Source organism: Tursiops truncatus, chromosome 4 (genome assembly GCF_011762595.2).
Source record: "Tursiops truncatus isolate mTurTru1 chromosome 4, mTurTru1.mat.Y, whole genome shotgun sequence".
NCBI lineage: Eukaryota > Metazoa > Chordata > Mammalia > Artiodactyla > Delphinidae > Tursiops > Tursiops truncatus.
The window spans coordinates 83,764,915-83,778,380 of NC_047037.1; the positions used below are offsets into that span (position 1 = coordinate 83,764,915).

Sequence of the window (13,466 nt, forward strand, 5' to 3'; positions counted from 1 at the left end):
GAGGTAGTAGTGCAGGTTTATAAGAATCCAATGGTCCCTTTCAGTCCATCCGACCTCATCAATCCTTCAGATCCTTTCCTAGGGGTTCAAACACACCAACTCTGTCACTGTGGGCCCTTCTTCACTGACTCGGCTGCTGTGCTTTGGTCATAGGAAGTCCAGCCTTCCCCTAGTCTCTATCCCCACCCTATCTCTTCATCCCATTTGGAAGACGTTTTGGGATACCCTCTGTTTTCCTTTTTGAGCTATTTTACTCAAAATGTGGGGGACCCCTCAGTCCCCCATCTCAGAGCTACCATTTTGTATCTTGCATGCTACTTGCCTTGCTCCTATCTCGGCCCCTTCTTTTTATCATAAAGATTGGAATTTGCATATGTCTGACCCAGATGGGGCAGGCCTGTCAGGAACCTATTTGCTGGAGAGACTGACTGGAAAGCACAGGAGACAGAAGACAGTATGAGGCACTGACAGTCTGACTTAGGAAAAATCCTCAGCTCTCAGAATTGCCGTGATCGTCAGATCCTGAATGGCATGTGTCACTTGGACCTATCCTAGCTCCCAACCCTTCGACACAGTTTGGATCCTGGATTGAGACACAAGCCTTTAAAAGAAAAACTGAAAGAGCTGTTCCCGTCCCTACTTTAAGGCCTCCTTGTAACTGAGTTTATCACTAAGGAAGGGGGGTGTTCTTCCGCTTTTCCATGGAGGGAGATTCCCAGCATATCCTGTGACGATGCCTGTTTTCACTGGTGTAGAGTCCACGTGAATCCCCTCCGCAGGAAGGGGCTTCCGAGAAATCATTAGGGAAGAATGTTCCAGGGGCGGGAAGCCTATACCAAAAGGAAAAAGGGAATGAGACTTGAATTATTAAGTTAATCACCCCCATTCCTGTTTACGGAGGAGGGCTGGGAAACTCAGGTAAAAAGAGAAAGATCACTGCTTTGTTCCTTCCCCTTGCTTTGCTCTCCGTTTCCACACCCTGGGTGGGCAAGGCCACTTCTGGCTCAGTGGTATTTCCTTGCATGCTACCAGCAAGCCATTTCCACGATTCTTAGTCAAGGAAGTGTAAGTTCTTGCCCAGACCCTGTCACTCTTAAGTCTTGTAACCTCGCACTAGGAATTGGCTGAACTAAGTTACTTCATCCACAAATTGTGAGTTATACCACTCATTAACCACAAAGGGCTGTTTTAAGAACCAAAAGGTATAAATGATTTAAAATGAAGAGAATCACTACATAAATATAAGTATTCTAACAATTCTAAACAATGCCTTTGAATATCTCCTTTGTGACTTCTAAGGGCATGGAACGATTTTAACAGCATCTTCTAGACTTCACTTCCACCTGTGTACATCTCTCTCTCGCACCACACTGTAGACCTTTTGAATGTAGGGACAGTGTCTTCTGCATCCTCATATTCTCTAATGCACCAGCCGCAGAGCTTAGCAAATTACAGGAGCCTAATAAATCATTAGTGACCAACTTACTTTTAAAACCTCCCCACCCTATCCTCCCTCATCATGAGACATCTCTTAAATTCATAACCAACCACCTTATCTCTTTTCGGGACTATGTCATAGCATTAATGAGTAATTAATTAAATTTTAGCATCACCTCTGTGGGACTATGGGGTCTGAGGTTGTATCCTTTCCCAGGGACTGCCTTTATTATCCAGGGTTATGGTTATGAATCATACCTTCCCTGCTCCTGTACACAAAGGAGTTTCTGCAAGATTTGGTAGCCGAACTCCTGAGTTCTTAGTTTGATGTCTGCTGATCTGGGAGTCCGGATGCTGCTGGCTGTCTCTGCCGAGGAGCCTGGTGATCCGAGCTGATTCAAGATTATCTGAGTCATCAGAGAATAACACATTGTCAAGGCTGTTTCTGGCCACCATCCCATCTCCTGTAGGCAAAAGTTCCCCTCTTCCCTCAACTCAACTAAAAGTAAAACTAGTGTCCTTTCCAGCTCTCATGTAAGATGTCTCCAGTTGCAGCAGTGATTCATTCATTCCCTCTCGCATCAGATATCAGGGGGAAATTTGGGGGGAAGTAGGGTTGCTCCCATTTTGATCATCTTAAAAGTTCTTACCTCTGTTCAAAGGGCTCAACTTAAGACAGGAGCACCCTGAGAGTTTAATTTAATCTAATTAAACGTACTACATAAATACTACATAAATTAGATGTGTAGCACCATGGAAAGGCCCTGGTTGAACAAAATAACTCTGAGCTTCAGGGGAAAATTATGGGTGAGTCATGACCATATGCCCCAGACTCATCTGCATAGGACTCGGAGCCCCAGGGTGTCAGTGACATGTTAACTGGGTTCTAATCTACTTCTTACCCCAGACAGCTCCCTTCAGACCTGGGCGGTGATGATGTGGGTGGACTTCTCTATCTGGGTGACGCACAGGCACCTCAAACTCACCATGTTCAAAGGTGAACTCAACATTTCCTCCTCCAAACAAGCTCATTCCCGGTGTTCTCTATCTCAGTCGATGACATGCCATCTACACAGCCACCCAGTTAGAAACCTAGAAGTCATTCTTGACACTTAGGTTTTCTTTCACCGTTACCCTCAACATCCAGTTACCAAGTGCTTAAACTTTTGGAATCTTTCTCCACCTCCACATCTCCAATGCCCCTGCCCAAGTGGAAGCCTTCCTCATCTCTCACTTGGAGTTAGCCCTTGGAGCGATCCACCTAAAACTCAAATCTAAACTTATTTCCTTAAATCATGTCTGTAGTGCCTCTAAATCTACAAGATAAAGTCCAAAGATTTTTAACAAAGATGCTTCATCTGGCACTCAGGGTCCTCCACATGTACGCCCTGCTTACATTTTCAGTCTTATCTCTCTTCGTTCACACTTTTTTTATATATATAGGTAGATTTTTTTTTTTTATCGGCATATAATTGCTCCACAATGTTGTGTTAGTTTCTGCGGTACAATGAAGTGAATCAGTGAATCAGTATACCTCTATCCCCTTCCTCTTAGACCTCCCTCCCAACCCACCCTCAATCCCACCCATCTAGGTCGTCACAGAGCACCGAGCTGAGCTTCCTGTGCTTTATAGCATGTTCCCACTAGCTATCTATTTTATGCATGGTAGTGTATATATGTCCATCCTAATCTCCCAATTCGTGCCACCCTCCCCTTCCCCCCTGTGTCCACTGGAACTTTATATATCTGTAACCACAAATTGATTATTGGTTTTCCAACGTATTGGCTTTTTGACTGGAGTGAGCCAGGTATTATCAAAAAGGCTTTCTGTTCTACTAGGCTGCTCTTTTCCTGGTCTTTTGACTAGAGATAGAAGAATCGTGGGGCTTTTTTTTGTGTTTGCCTGTTAGGGGTTCCAGGTTGAAGGTTTCTCCAACACCCTGCAGTTTGAGATATACTGGAGGAAAGCCCAGGGAATACACCACATGTCTATCCTCAAGTCCTGAGATTCGAAGCAGTATACCTTTTTCCTTTCACCTTTCAGAGTCTCCCTGTGTTTGTTGTATTATATCTGGGTTTTCTTTAGTTGTAAGAGGGAGGACTAGAAATGGAGCTTTTCTATCTTGGCCAGAACCAGAGTCCTTCAATTAAGCTTTAATGAATAAATCAAAGAGGCTAATCGAGAAATACTTAGGGACCAGACGAGTTGGGTACTTTAAAGCAGTGGTCTGCAACCTTTTTGGCACCAGGGACCGGTTTCACGGAAGACAATTTTTCCAGGGACCGGCGAGGAGGGGGGCATGGGTCAGCTGGTAACGCGAGCGATGGGGAGGGCAGATGAAGCTTCGCTGGCTTGCCAGCTGCTCCCCTCCTGCTGTGCGGCCCCGTTCTTAACAGCCGCGCAGCAGGAGGTGCCGGTCCGCAGCCGGGGGCGTTGGGGACCCCTGCTTTAAAGGATGTATACTCCTCTATTATGGAGAACGTTGAAGAGAGGGCTCCCCAGCGAAGACCTGCTCTGGAGTTCTGGGATGTACTCAGAATGTCAGGATGATGAAGCGCTATTCTCTATCAACTCCTAGGGAGGAATTTCAAACCGTAGACACAATAAAAATCTATAAAACTGAGCACTGTCTTTTGAAGAGTCTGGAGCGAGAGACTGAGCTGGGATAAATGAAACTGTTTTGTATAAGGCTAGTTCCAGAGAGCAGCACCGCAGCAATCAGTCCTACATCCACCAAAGAGCAAAAAAGTCCTAGCACATCCCCAGGTGAGCTCCGTTACCCCGCTTATGGAAGGGCGACAGAAAAATGTTTTCAGAGGGACAGTTGAAATTCTCAAATAGTAACAGCCACACCTGACCAGCCACTAATTGAAAAGATTTCAATTGGCAGCTTTGGCAAGAGTATGCAACAGCCTCAAACTGGAGCAGAAAACAAGAAGAAGCTATGAGCAAGGGCTAGCATAGCCCAGAATGGGAAGGCATGGTTTGGGGATCCCCTACTAGACTTTAGCATGGATTATATTCAGGGTCCCTCCTTCCTCATCTTAGCCCACATCCTGTAGCTGGGAGTGTCTTGCTGGGAAAAATGGGAATGGGAGGAGTCAGATAAAGATTTCTTAGGGATAACATGATCATCCATCCAGATGCTTAGAGACTGCCAAGGCTGGACCAGATATTTTTTGGCAAAGGACTTTGAGAGTTTTGACATGGGGGATCCTGAGATATACTGAATTAAAATGGAACATAGTGGTCCATCTGATCTTTGCCTTTTATATCCCAAATTGGAGTTATAATTGTAATTATGGTTCTATGAATTCACGAATTCTGCTTCTGACACTTTCTTTTTAATATTCCCTTTCTAGCCTGAGATTTACTCACTTTTTCACATTTGGACCTATAGGACCCATGTCCTACAGTCTCACTGCAGACTAGCTGAGATAGCCTAAAAGCGCTGAGGGGAAAAATTAACAGATCAGAATAATCTGATCTAATCCCACCTTTTGGGTGAAGAAACTGACAAACCTGGGTCTCCCCACGGTGAGTTGTTGAATCCTCCTAGACTGAGAAGCAATGAAGCTTTCTCTGTTTCCTATTTCTGAATCTTTTTAGTGGGATGTTACAGAGTGAGACTTTGACATCTTATAACAACCTCTGAAGGATTCGCTGTTGGCCTGGTAATGGGAAACATGCCAATAAACAAATAAATATTTACTTACTTATTTATATGAAAAACTGAGGAGTCAGGCAACCTGTCGGCAAATGACAGACGAGTAGAACAGACCAGAAGCACATGGGAAACCTCCAGTCAGAAAGAATATCTTCTGAGGAAAACAGAAACTCATTCTTCCCTACAGCAACCACCATGGGGAAGGACTTCAGAATCCACTGGGCATCTGAGAGGCAGGTGTTGAGCTCCTCAAGCAGCTCCAGTGCCCAGAGGCAACTCCCACAAGCAGAAAGGGAAGAGGAGCACGTCCTCGACTGTGTCAGGAGGCGATTTGCTTCTGCCTGGGAAGTGGACCGGCTCCCTCGCGAGGCAGAAACAGAGCTGAGCCACGTGAAGGGAAGTTTGCTCCCAAGACGGAAAACCAATGGAGACGCTTTACTGGCTTTGATGTTTGGGGTTTTTTGTTGGTTGTTTGAAGCAGCAAACCGTGCTGAAAGACGAGTGATGATGTGAGATAAAGGATAAAGGACTAGGGAAATACAAAGAGAGTTTATTCTTAACATGGAGAATTAAGGAGAATCCTCATTTGGGGATAAAAGGACATTTTCGTTGGGCCTGGGACATTTAGAGAGGGAATGAAAACCTTCCAGGCAGGAGCAAGGCACAGGCAGAGGTGAAGGAAGACACATGTGAGTCCGGAAAGGATGAGTATTTCAAGAGGCCTGTTCCACAGGAGGAAGAAAGAAATTGAGTTAATAAATTTCTAGAATCTGGCAGACCACCAGAAGTACCTAAGGAGATTTAGCTGTTTCTTTGTTTCCTTTGCTTTTTTTTTTTTTTTTTTTTTTTGCGGTACGCGGGCCTCTCACTGTTGTGGCCTCTCCCGTTGCAGAGCGCAGGCTCCAGACGCGCAGGCTCAGCGGCCGTGGCTCACGGACCCAGCCGCTCCGCGGCATGTGGGACCTTCCCGGACCGGGGCACGAACCCGCGTCCCCTGAATCGGCAGGCGGACTCTCAACCACTGCGCCACCAGGGAAGACCTCCTTTGCTTTAAATACTGTCTGGGGCTTCCATTGGTCTTCCCTCCTCCAGGAGCTGGGATGGGGGAAGGGAGCAATCAAAAGACCACCAGCACTTAAAGCTGCTTTAACTCACCTCTAAAAACATTTCAAGACCTTTTCTTTCTATTGGACTTGCTTTATATTTTTTCTTCTGCAGGCACAAAGTGTCAGCGTCGAAATATATTACCCATGTCGCTCTCTTTAAAAGTCACTATTTTAATTTGCATTTTCCTGCCTGAAGGTCAGGTGACCCTGTTGCTAAGAGCCCAGGGCCAATCAGCTTTCTCGTTTCTCTTTCGCTATCTCCTTACTGAAGCATTTAAAGGGCCAGCTTCACAGGCCTGCTATGGTGGGAGGAATGGGACTTGGCTGCGTTCAAGATATCTGTGGGATGTGACTGAGGGCAGGACTGGTGGCCGCACAGGCCAAAGGGGAGTATCTCAGCAGGGCTGGGTGCCACCTCGTTCTCTTCCGTTTCCCAGACCTGCTCCTGACCGTCTGCTCCTTTCCTCTCTACCAGCACCCAGTGACGGGAAAGGAGGGCTCAGCTCTGCAGCTCAGCCCCGGATGTGCTCACACTGGAAGGTCCTCTTCCTCCCGCTCCTCTGTGCTTTACACAGAGTCTGGTAGACAGATCTGACATGGTGAGGGAGCTCTCTCTGACCTGAACGTTGGTAGAGGACAAATTTGCAGAGACTCAAGGCCTGTCAGCACAGAGAGACCCATGGAGGACCTAGCACCAAGTGGGAAAGAAGTCCAAGGGCACCCCGCCATGCTCAGGACTTCCCAGGTAGAAATGACCTGCTTCAGCTCTTCTCAGTGACAGAACTGGGATCCTTTGCTGCTATAGCTAGACTCAGGGACCAGAAGATGAAGTGATGAGAGTATTCTCTTTCTGCTAACTGGCAATAGAACAGATCTAGAAAATAAAGTGCACACTTTTCTAGAATATATGAAACACAGAGCTCTCCAGTGGAACGTTAACCATATTGAAACATCTCCTAAAAGAACTGGAAATTGGGATTGGCATATATACACTAATATGTATAAAATAGATAACTAATAATATAACCTGCTGTATTAAAAAATAAATAAAATTAAATTTTAAAAAAATAAAATAAATTTAAAAAAAAAAAGAACTTGGAGACCACTGAGAAGTAGAGGTAATGGAGCAGCCGTCATTCAAGGAGCTAAATTCCTGTCTGATCCTGTATCTTGTAGGCATAATGATCTTCACCTCTCTTCGGGCTTCTGGAAGAAGATCCCCGCAAGGCTTGTGGAAACACAGCCTGAATTACACCGTGAATGTCCTATGCAAGGTATTGCTTAAAACCAAACTACCTAACCTTTAGAAAAGTTAAAAATAAAAGGGGTAATATATGAATATCAGTATCATATACTGTTTATGAATAAATACATGTCTTCATATATATACATAAATACAAATGTAGCAAAAGGACAAAACACTTAAGAAATAACAAATGATAAATATCAAGTTCACTGCTAGTAAACAAACTAGTTACTTCCAGAGGTGGTGTTAGGTTAATTGAATCAAGAAAAAATACACGAGGTTTCCATTACATCTGTAGGATTTTCTTTATTAAGCTGCATGTTAAGTATATGAGTGGTCATTGTATTATTATCTATATGCCTGAAATGAAATATTCTTTGAACACTTGAATATGGTTCTCTTTTTTTCAAAAAAAGTCTTATTGAGATACAGTTCACATACATAAAATTCACCCATTTAAAGTATACAATTCAATGGTTTTTAGTATATTCACAGAGTTGTCCAACTATCACAATATAATTTTAGAACATATTTCTCACCCCAGAAAGGAACCCCATACCCCTTAGCAGTCAACCCTCATCCCTTCCACCCCCCAGCTCTTCTTTCTGTCTCTGTAGATTTACCTTTTCTGGACAGCTCATATATTGTAGATGGAATCATACAATATGTGTTCTTTTGTGTCTGAATTCTTTCACATAGCATAATGTTTTCAAAGTTTATTGATGTTGTAGCATCTATCAGTACTTCACTCTTTGTGACTGAATAATATTCCACTGTACGGATAAATCACATTTTGCTTGTCCATTCATCAGTTGATGGACATTTGGGTTGTTTCCACTTTTTTCTGTTGTAAATCATGCTGCTATGAACACTTATGTACAGGTTTTTGTGTGGACATATTTTTCCATTTCTCTTGGGTACATACCTAGGAGTAAAATTTCTGGGTCCTGTGGTAACTCTATGTTTAAATTTTTGAGGAACTACAAGACTGCTTTCCAAAATGGCTGCACAATTTTACATTCCCACCAGCAATGTATGAGGTTTCCAATTTCTCCACATCTTCACCAATACTTATTCTTGTGTTCTTAATTTTAGTCATCCTGGTAGGTATCAAGTGGTTTTCTCATCATGGTTTTTTTTTTTTTTTTTTTTTTTTTTTTTGCGGTACGCGGGCCTCTCACTGTTGTGGCCCCTCCCGTTGCGGAGCACAGGCTCCGGACGCGCAGGCTCAGCGGCCATGGCTCACGGACCGAGCCGCTCCGCGGCATGTGGGAGCTTCCCGGACCAGGGCACAAACCCGTGTCCCCTGCGTCGGCAGGCGGACTCTCAACTACTGCGCCACCAGGGAAGCCCCTCATTGTGGTTTTGATTTTCACTTCCCTAATGGCTAAAGATGTTAGTGTATCTTCTCATGTACTATTCACCATTTATTTATCCTTTATGGAGAAATAGCTGTTCAAACCCTTTGCCTGTTTTAATCAAGCTTTTTGTCTTTCAATTATTTAGTTGTAAGAGTTATTTATATATTCTGGATACAAATCCCTCATCAAATATGCAATTCACAAATATTTTCTCCTAGTCTGTGGGTTGTCTTTTTACTTTATCAGTGGTGTCCTTTGAAGCAGAAAGGTTTTTAATTCTGATGAAGCTCGATTTATTTCTTCTTTTGTTACTCATGTTTTCAGTGCCATATCTAAGAAACCATTTTCTAACCCAAGATCACAGAAATTTACTCCTATGTTTTCTTCTAAGAGTTTTATAGTTTTAGTTCTTATATTTGAGTCTATGACCCATTTTGAGTTAATTTTTGTGTATAGTGTGAGGTAAGCATCCAAGTTGTTCTTTCTTTCTCATGGGAATCCAGTTGTCCTAGCACCATTTGTTGAAAACACTATTCATTCCCAAGATAATCACTCTTTTCTAAAAAAGAAGCTTTCTTTTTTTTCTGAAACTATAAAAGAAGAAACAAAATCATATTAAACTAGGGCCCACCCTAATGACCTCATCTTAACTTGATAATCTGCAAAGATCCTATTTCCAAATAAAGTCACATTCATAGGTACTGGGAGTTAGAACTTCAACATCTTTTGGGGGGATGCAATTCAACCCATAGCAGTAAGTATCGATACGCTACCTTGTAGAAACATTGCTCTATTGTGTTTTAAAGGGACAGACTATTGGAGACACAAGGTAAGGCCAATACTGTGTGAGTGGGGGTGGAGTCTCCACTAAAGGAAGTAGATGCTACACCAATCAGTCATCCTTAAAGGTAAAAGATGGGAATAAAAAATAGGGAAGGCAGGCCTGAAATAGGGTTGAAAAGGAAATTTCTTCCTCTCTCTGAACCTTGACTTGGGCCTAGACTCTGGGGAATGGAGGCATGTTTGAGGTGTTTCTGGGTAGTAGAGGAAACCTGGCCTCTTCCTTAAGTGGGGAGAATGGGTTTTGTACAGAAAAGCAGTCCTACAGAGGCCCCAGGAGGACAGACTGGGAACCAGGTGGTCTAAGAACAGCCATGGCAAGAGGTCGGTTGTAAGTTATTCTCTGTGTGGAAGTCCCTCTTCAATCCTCAGTCATCAACCAAGTCTTAATAAACTCATAGCCTGGTCTAATATTAGAGGAAAAGTCTATGCTCATACCTGGGCTGAAATGCTAAAGGGAGGCAGAGGAGTGGTGGTGGACACAACCCATGGCTACGTCCAAGAACTGAAAATCACAGGTGGCAGTCTACACTCACAAGAGTGAAGTCACCTGCAACAGCCCAGGCTGACACATGAGCCTTCACGAGAAGTCCTCCTGAGAACTCCCAGATGGCACTCTAAATATGGTATAGGTATTGATGCCACCTCATGTATACCAACTTCCTGCTGAGATAGTCAGGTTATTTAAAAGCACTACTACTAACAAATACTGTATGCTAACACATATATATGGAATCTTAAAAAAAAAAGAAATGGCTATGAAGAACTTAGGGGCAGGACAGGAATAAAGACACAGACGTAGAGAATGGACTTGAGGACACAGGGAGGGGGAAGGGTAAGCTGGGATGAAGTGAGAGAGTGGCATGGATATATATACACTACCAAATGTAAAATAGATAGCTAGTGGGAAGCAGCCGCATAGCACAGGGAGATCAGCTCGGTGCTTTGTGACCACCTAGAGGGGTGGGATAGGGAGGGTGGGAGGGAGACGCAAGAGGGAGGAGATATGGGGATGTACGTATATGTGTAGCTGATTCACTTTGTTATAAAGCAGAAACTAACACACCATTGTAAAGCAATTATACTGCAATAAAGATGTTAAAAAATAATAAAATAAAAGCACTACTACTGGGGTAGCTTAAATGACTGAGTATTAATCATTTTGGAAACTGTTATATACCATTTAAACCATATATTGAAAGACAAATTCACTAAAGAATAAAATTAGACTTTTCCAAGAAGCAAAGCCAACTAATTTTGTAATTGCCCACATTATCATGGTTATGACACCAGTATTTAGTGATCAGCCTTTCTTGAACTCTTAAAAGTGTACATAACTGAGACCACGGACCACAACTGGAGAACCACTGCTGGAAAGAACTTTGTATCAAATGTGTAGCATCCTGAGACTGACAGGGACACCTGTCCGGGCAAGACAGTCCAGCACCTACTCAGACCAGCTCATGCATAGCCGCCTCGGTCATGGCCATCCACTACTGCCTTCCATCCTAGGGAGAGTCCTGCTGTCTGGAAAAAATACAGCTGAGCTCTCTGCTTTGTCTCCTGACTGTACTGACTTCCACCAAACCCTTTGGGTGAGAAAACTCTGTTGGCTTTTCCCAGGTCTTTCTCCCGTCCTCACCAGTTCCAGGACTTGGCACTGATGGGCCCTTAGTTTTTGAAGATTCTGAAACGTAAATTGTGGTGCTTCCGATTCCCCCGCTGCAGCAGCGAACTAGAGCACTGACGCGCCGCTGAATAACAGTCCATTCTGTGGAGAAGCCGTTTATCCATCCTCCTTCCTGGACTCTCTCCTGGTGCCTGCTATCGGGTACCTTTGGGTCCATGTCTCCTGGTACCCGTGTGGGAAAGCTTCTCTTTGGAAAGACCTTTAGGAGGCAAGGCCAAAACGTTTCAATGTGGTTTTACTAACGACAAGACAATCAACAATGTAAAAGTGATCCTGAATGTCCAGCCTTCTCCAACTCCGTAGTTGGTTGGGTTGAACTGACTTTAACACCCATCCTCTGGGTACAGTTTGATGTGGGTCAGCGGATAAAGTAAAGCGGTATGTAGGGTCCCCACACCCTGCAGGGCCAAATTCCTTGCGTGTATGTGCGCGTGCATGTTTGGAGGTTCCCCGTGCCAAAATTGGAGAGAATTTCCAACCACACTTGTGAACTTCCTTCCAGAGTAACTGAAAATTCAATTCCCAGAAGTACAGGAGTAAACTGGTGCCTCTGGAACTTGTAGTCCCGGCAGCTGCTGAGCGCAGGGCTCCCTGGTATCTGTAGTCGGAGGCGCGCTCTGCGCAGGCTGGTGCGGCGTGGACCTTTGCCCTGCTCGATTGCAGTAGCGTCCCGGGCAGCGGTGCTGGACGTGTCCGCGACCTTCATTTGTTAGGAGTGAGGGCATCTGGACTAGGCCCAGAAGACCCTGTCCTGGGAAGTGACACTGGAGACCTGCAGGGTCTGTGTCTCACTGGGCCGTGCTGTTCCCAAGCCAGAGTGGATCTAACAGCAGAAGCAGCAGTAAGAGACAGGAAAGGGAGTTCTTTGCTGAAGCACCTGTCCAGGTGAGTCTTGCTCCAGGGAAGACTGACTCAGGGAGCTAGAAGGTTCTCCAGGTTGGAGCAAGCCAGAGATGAAGAAGGGTTGTTGGCAATGCAGGAAGGGCACTTAAAGCCAGTTACAACCTCCCACAAGGACGTTCTCCTTAAGAAAATTAGCCTGGAGCGCAGTGGGGTGGGGAAGGATGATCGTCTGTGCTCAAGGGTTTTACAAAAGCAAGACTCTGCAGGAGATGCTCTCCGTGAATGTGACTCACAGGGACCAAGTGACACCTTGGGTCCTGCAGGGAAGACCCTCTACGAATGCAAAGCATGCGGCAAAGTGTTTAACAAGAATTGCCTCCTTGTTCTACAGCAGTGGATTCACACTGGAGTGCAGCCTTACGCGTGCCAGGAGTGTGGGAAGGCCTTTCGTGAAAAGGTCTACTTCGTCCGGCACAGGAGGATATTCACACTGGGCAGAAGCCCCATAAGTGTGCAGAGTGTGGGAAGGCCTTCAACCGTAGGTCACATCTCGTGTACCACCCGCGGACTCACACTGGCCAGAAGCCCTATGAGTGCAGGGAATGTGGAAAGGCCTCTGCCCACCACTCTGCTTTTGTCCGGCATAATAAGATCCACACTGGAGAAAAAAACCTGTGAGTGCAGATAATGTGGGAATGCCTTCTGTGACAGCTTTTCGCTTCCTTGACATTTGAGTCCTGCTGTAGAGAAGCGCTCTGAATGCAAAGACTATAGAAAAGAGCTGCTGCTCATCCCTCGAATTCATGCTGGAGAGAAACTATTAATTAAGATAAATGGGAAGACCTTTCGCAGGTGGGCCTACCTCAGCCAACATCAGAGCACTTATACTGAGAAAAGACCTTTTGAATGTAACTACTAAGAAAAAACCTTTGGGCCACGGGAAATATCTTACTTGGCATCTGAAACCTCTTGGTTATCGTGCACTTAGCAGAAACTTCAGCCATAGCTCTCTCCACAGGTTATATCACTAAACCATCTCAGGAATATTTTAAAAACAACGAGGAGGAGGGTGCTATAGAAGAGAAGAAAATAAACGTATGCTCAGCTTCTTTCAGACTTCTCTGAGAACCAAACCTGTGAAAATTTGAATTTGGTTCTTTATTTTGGGGATGTCTGAAAGGCAAAAGAGCCTTGATCCTTTATTTGTCATATATATATAGCTATATAGTAGCTAAGTCTTGAGCTACTGTTGTAGCCTGTCACTGTGCAGGACTT

At 44.6% G+C, this 13,466-nt stretch overlaps 1 protein-coding gene across 1 annotated transcript; it reads left to right on the top strand.

Annotated features, from left to right (window-relative positions):
- The first annotated feature begins 12,321 nt into the window (after positions 1 to 12,321).
- On the top strand, positions 12,322 to 12,918 carry ZNF80 (zinc finger protein 80). Its single transcript, XM_019922157.1, is given in 3 exon segments — positions 12,322 to 12,672; positions 12,675 to 12,857; positions 12,859 to 12,918. Coding segments are annotated over 3 exon segments (594 nt in total).
- The last annotated feature ends 548 nt before the right edge of the window (positions 12,919 to 13,466 follow it).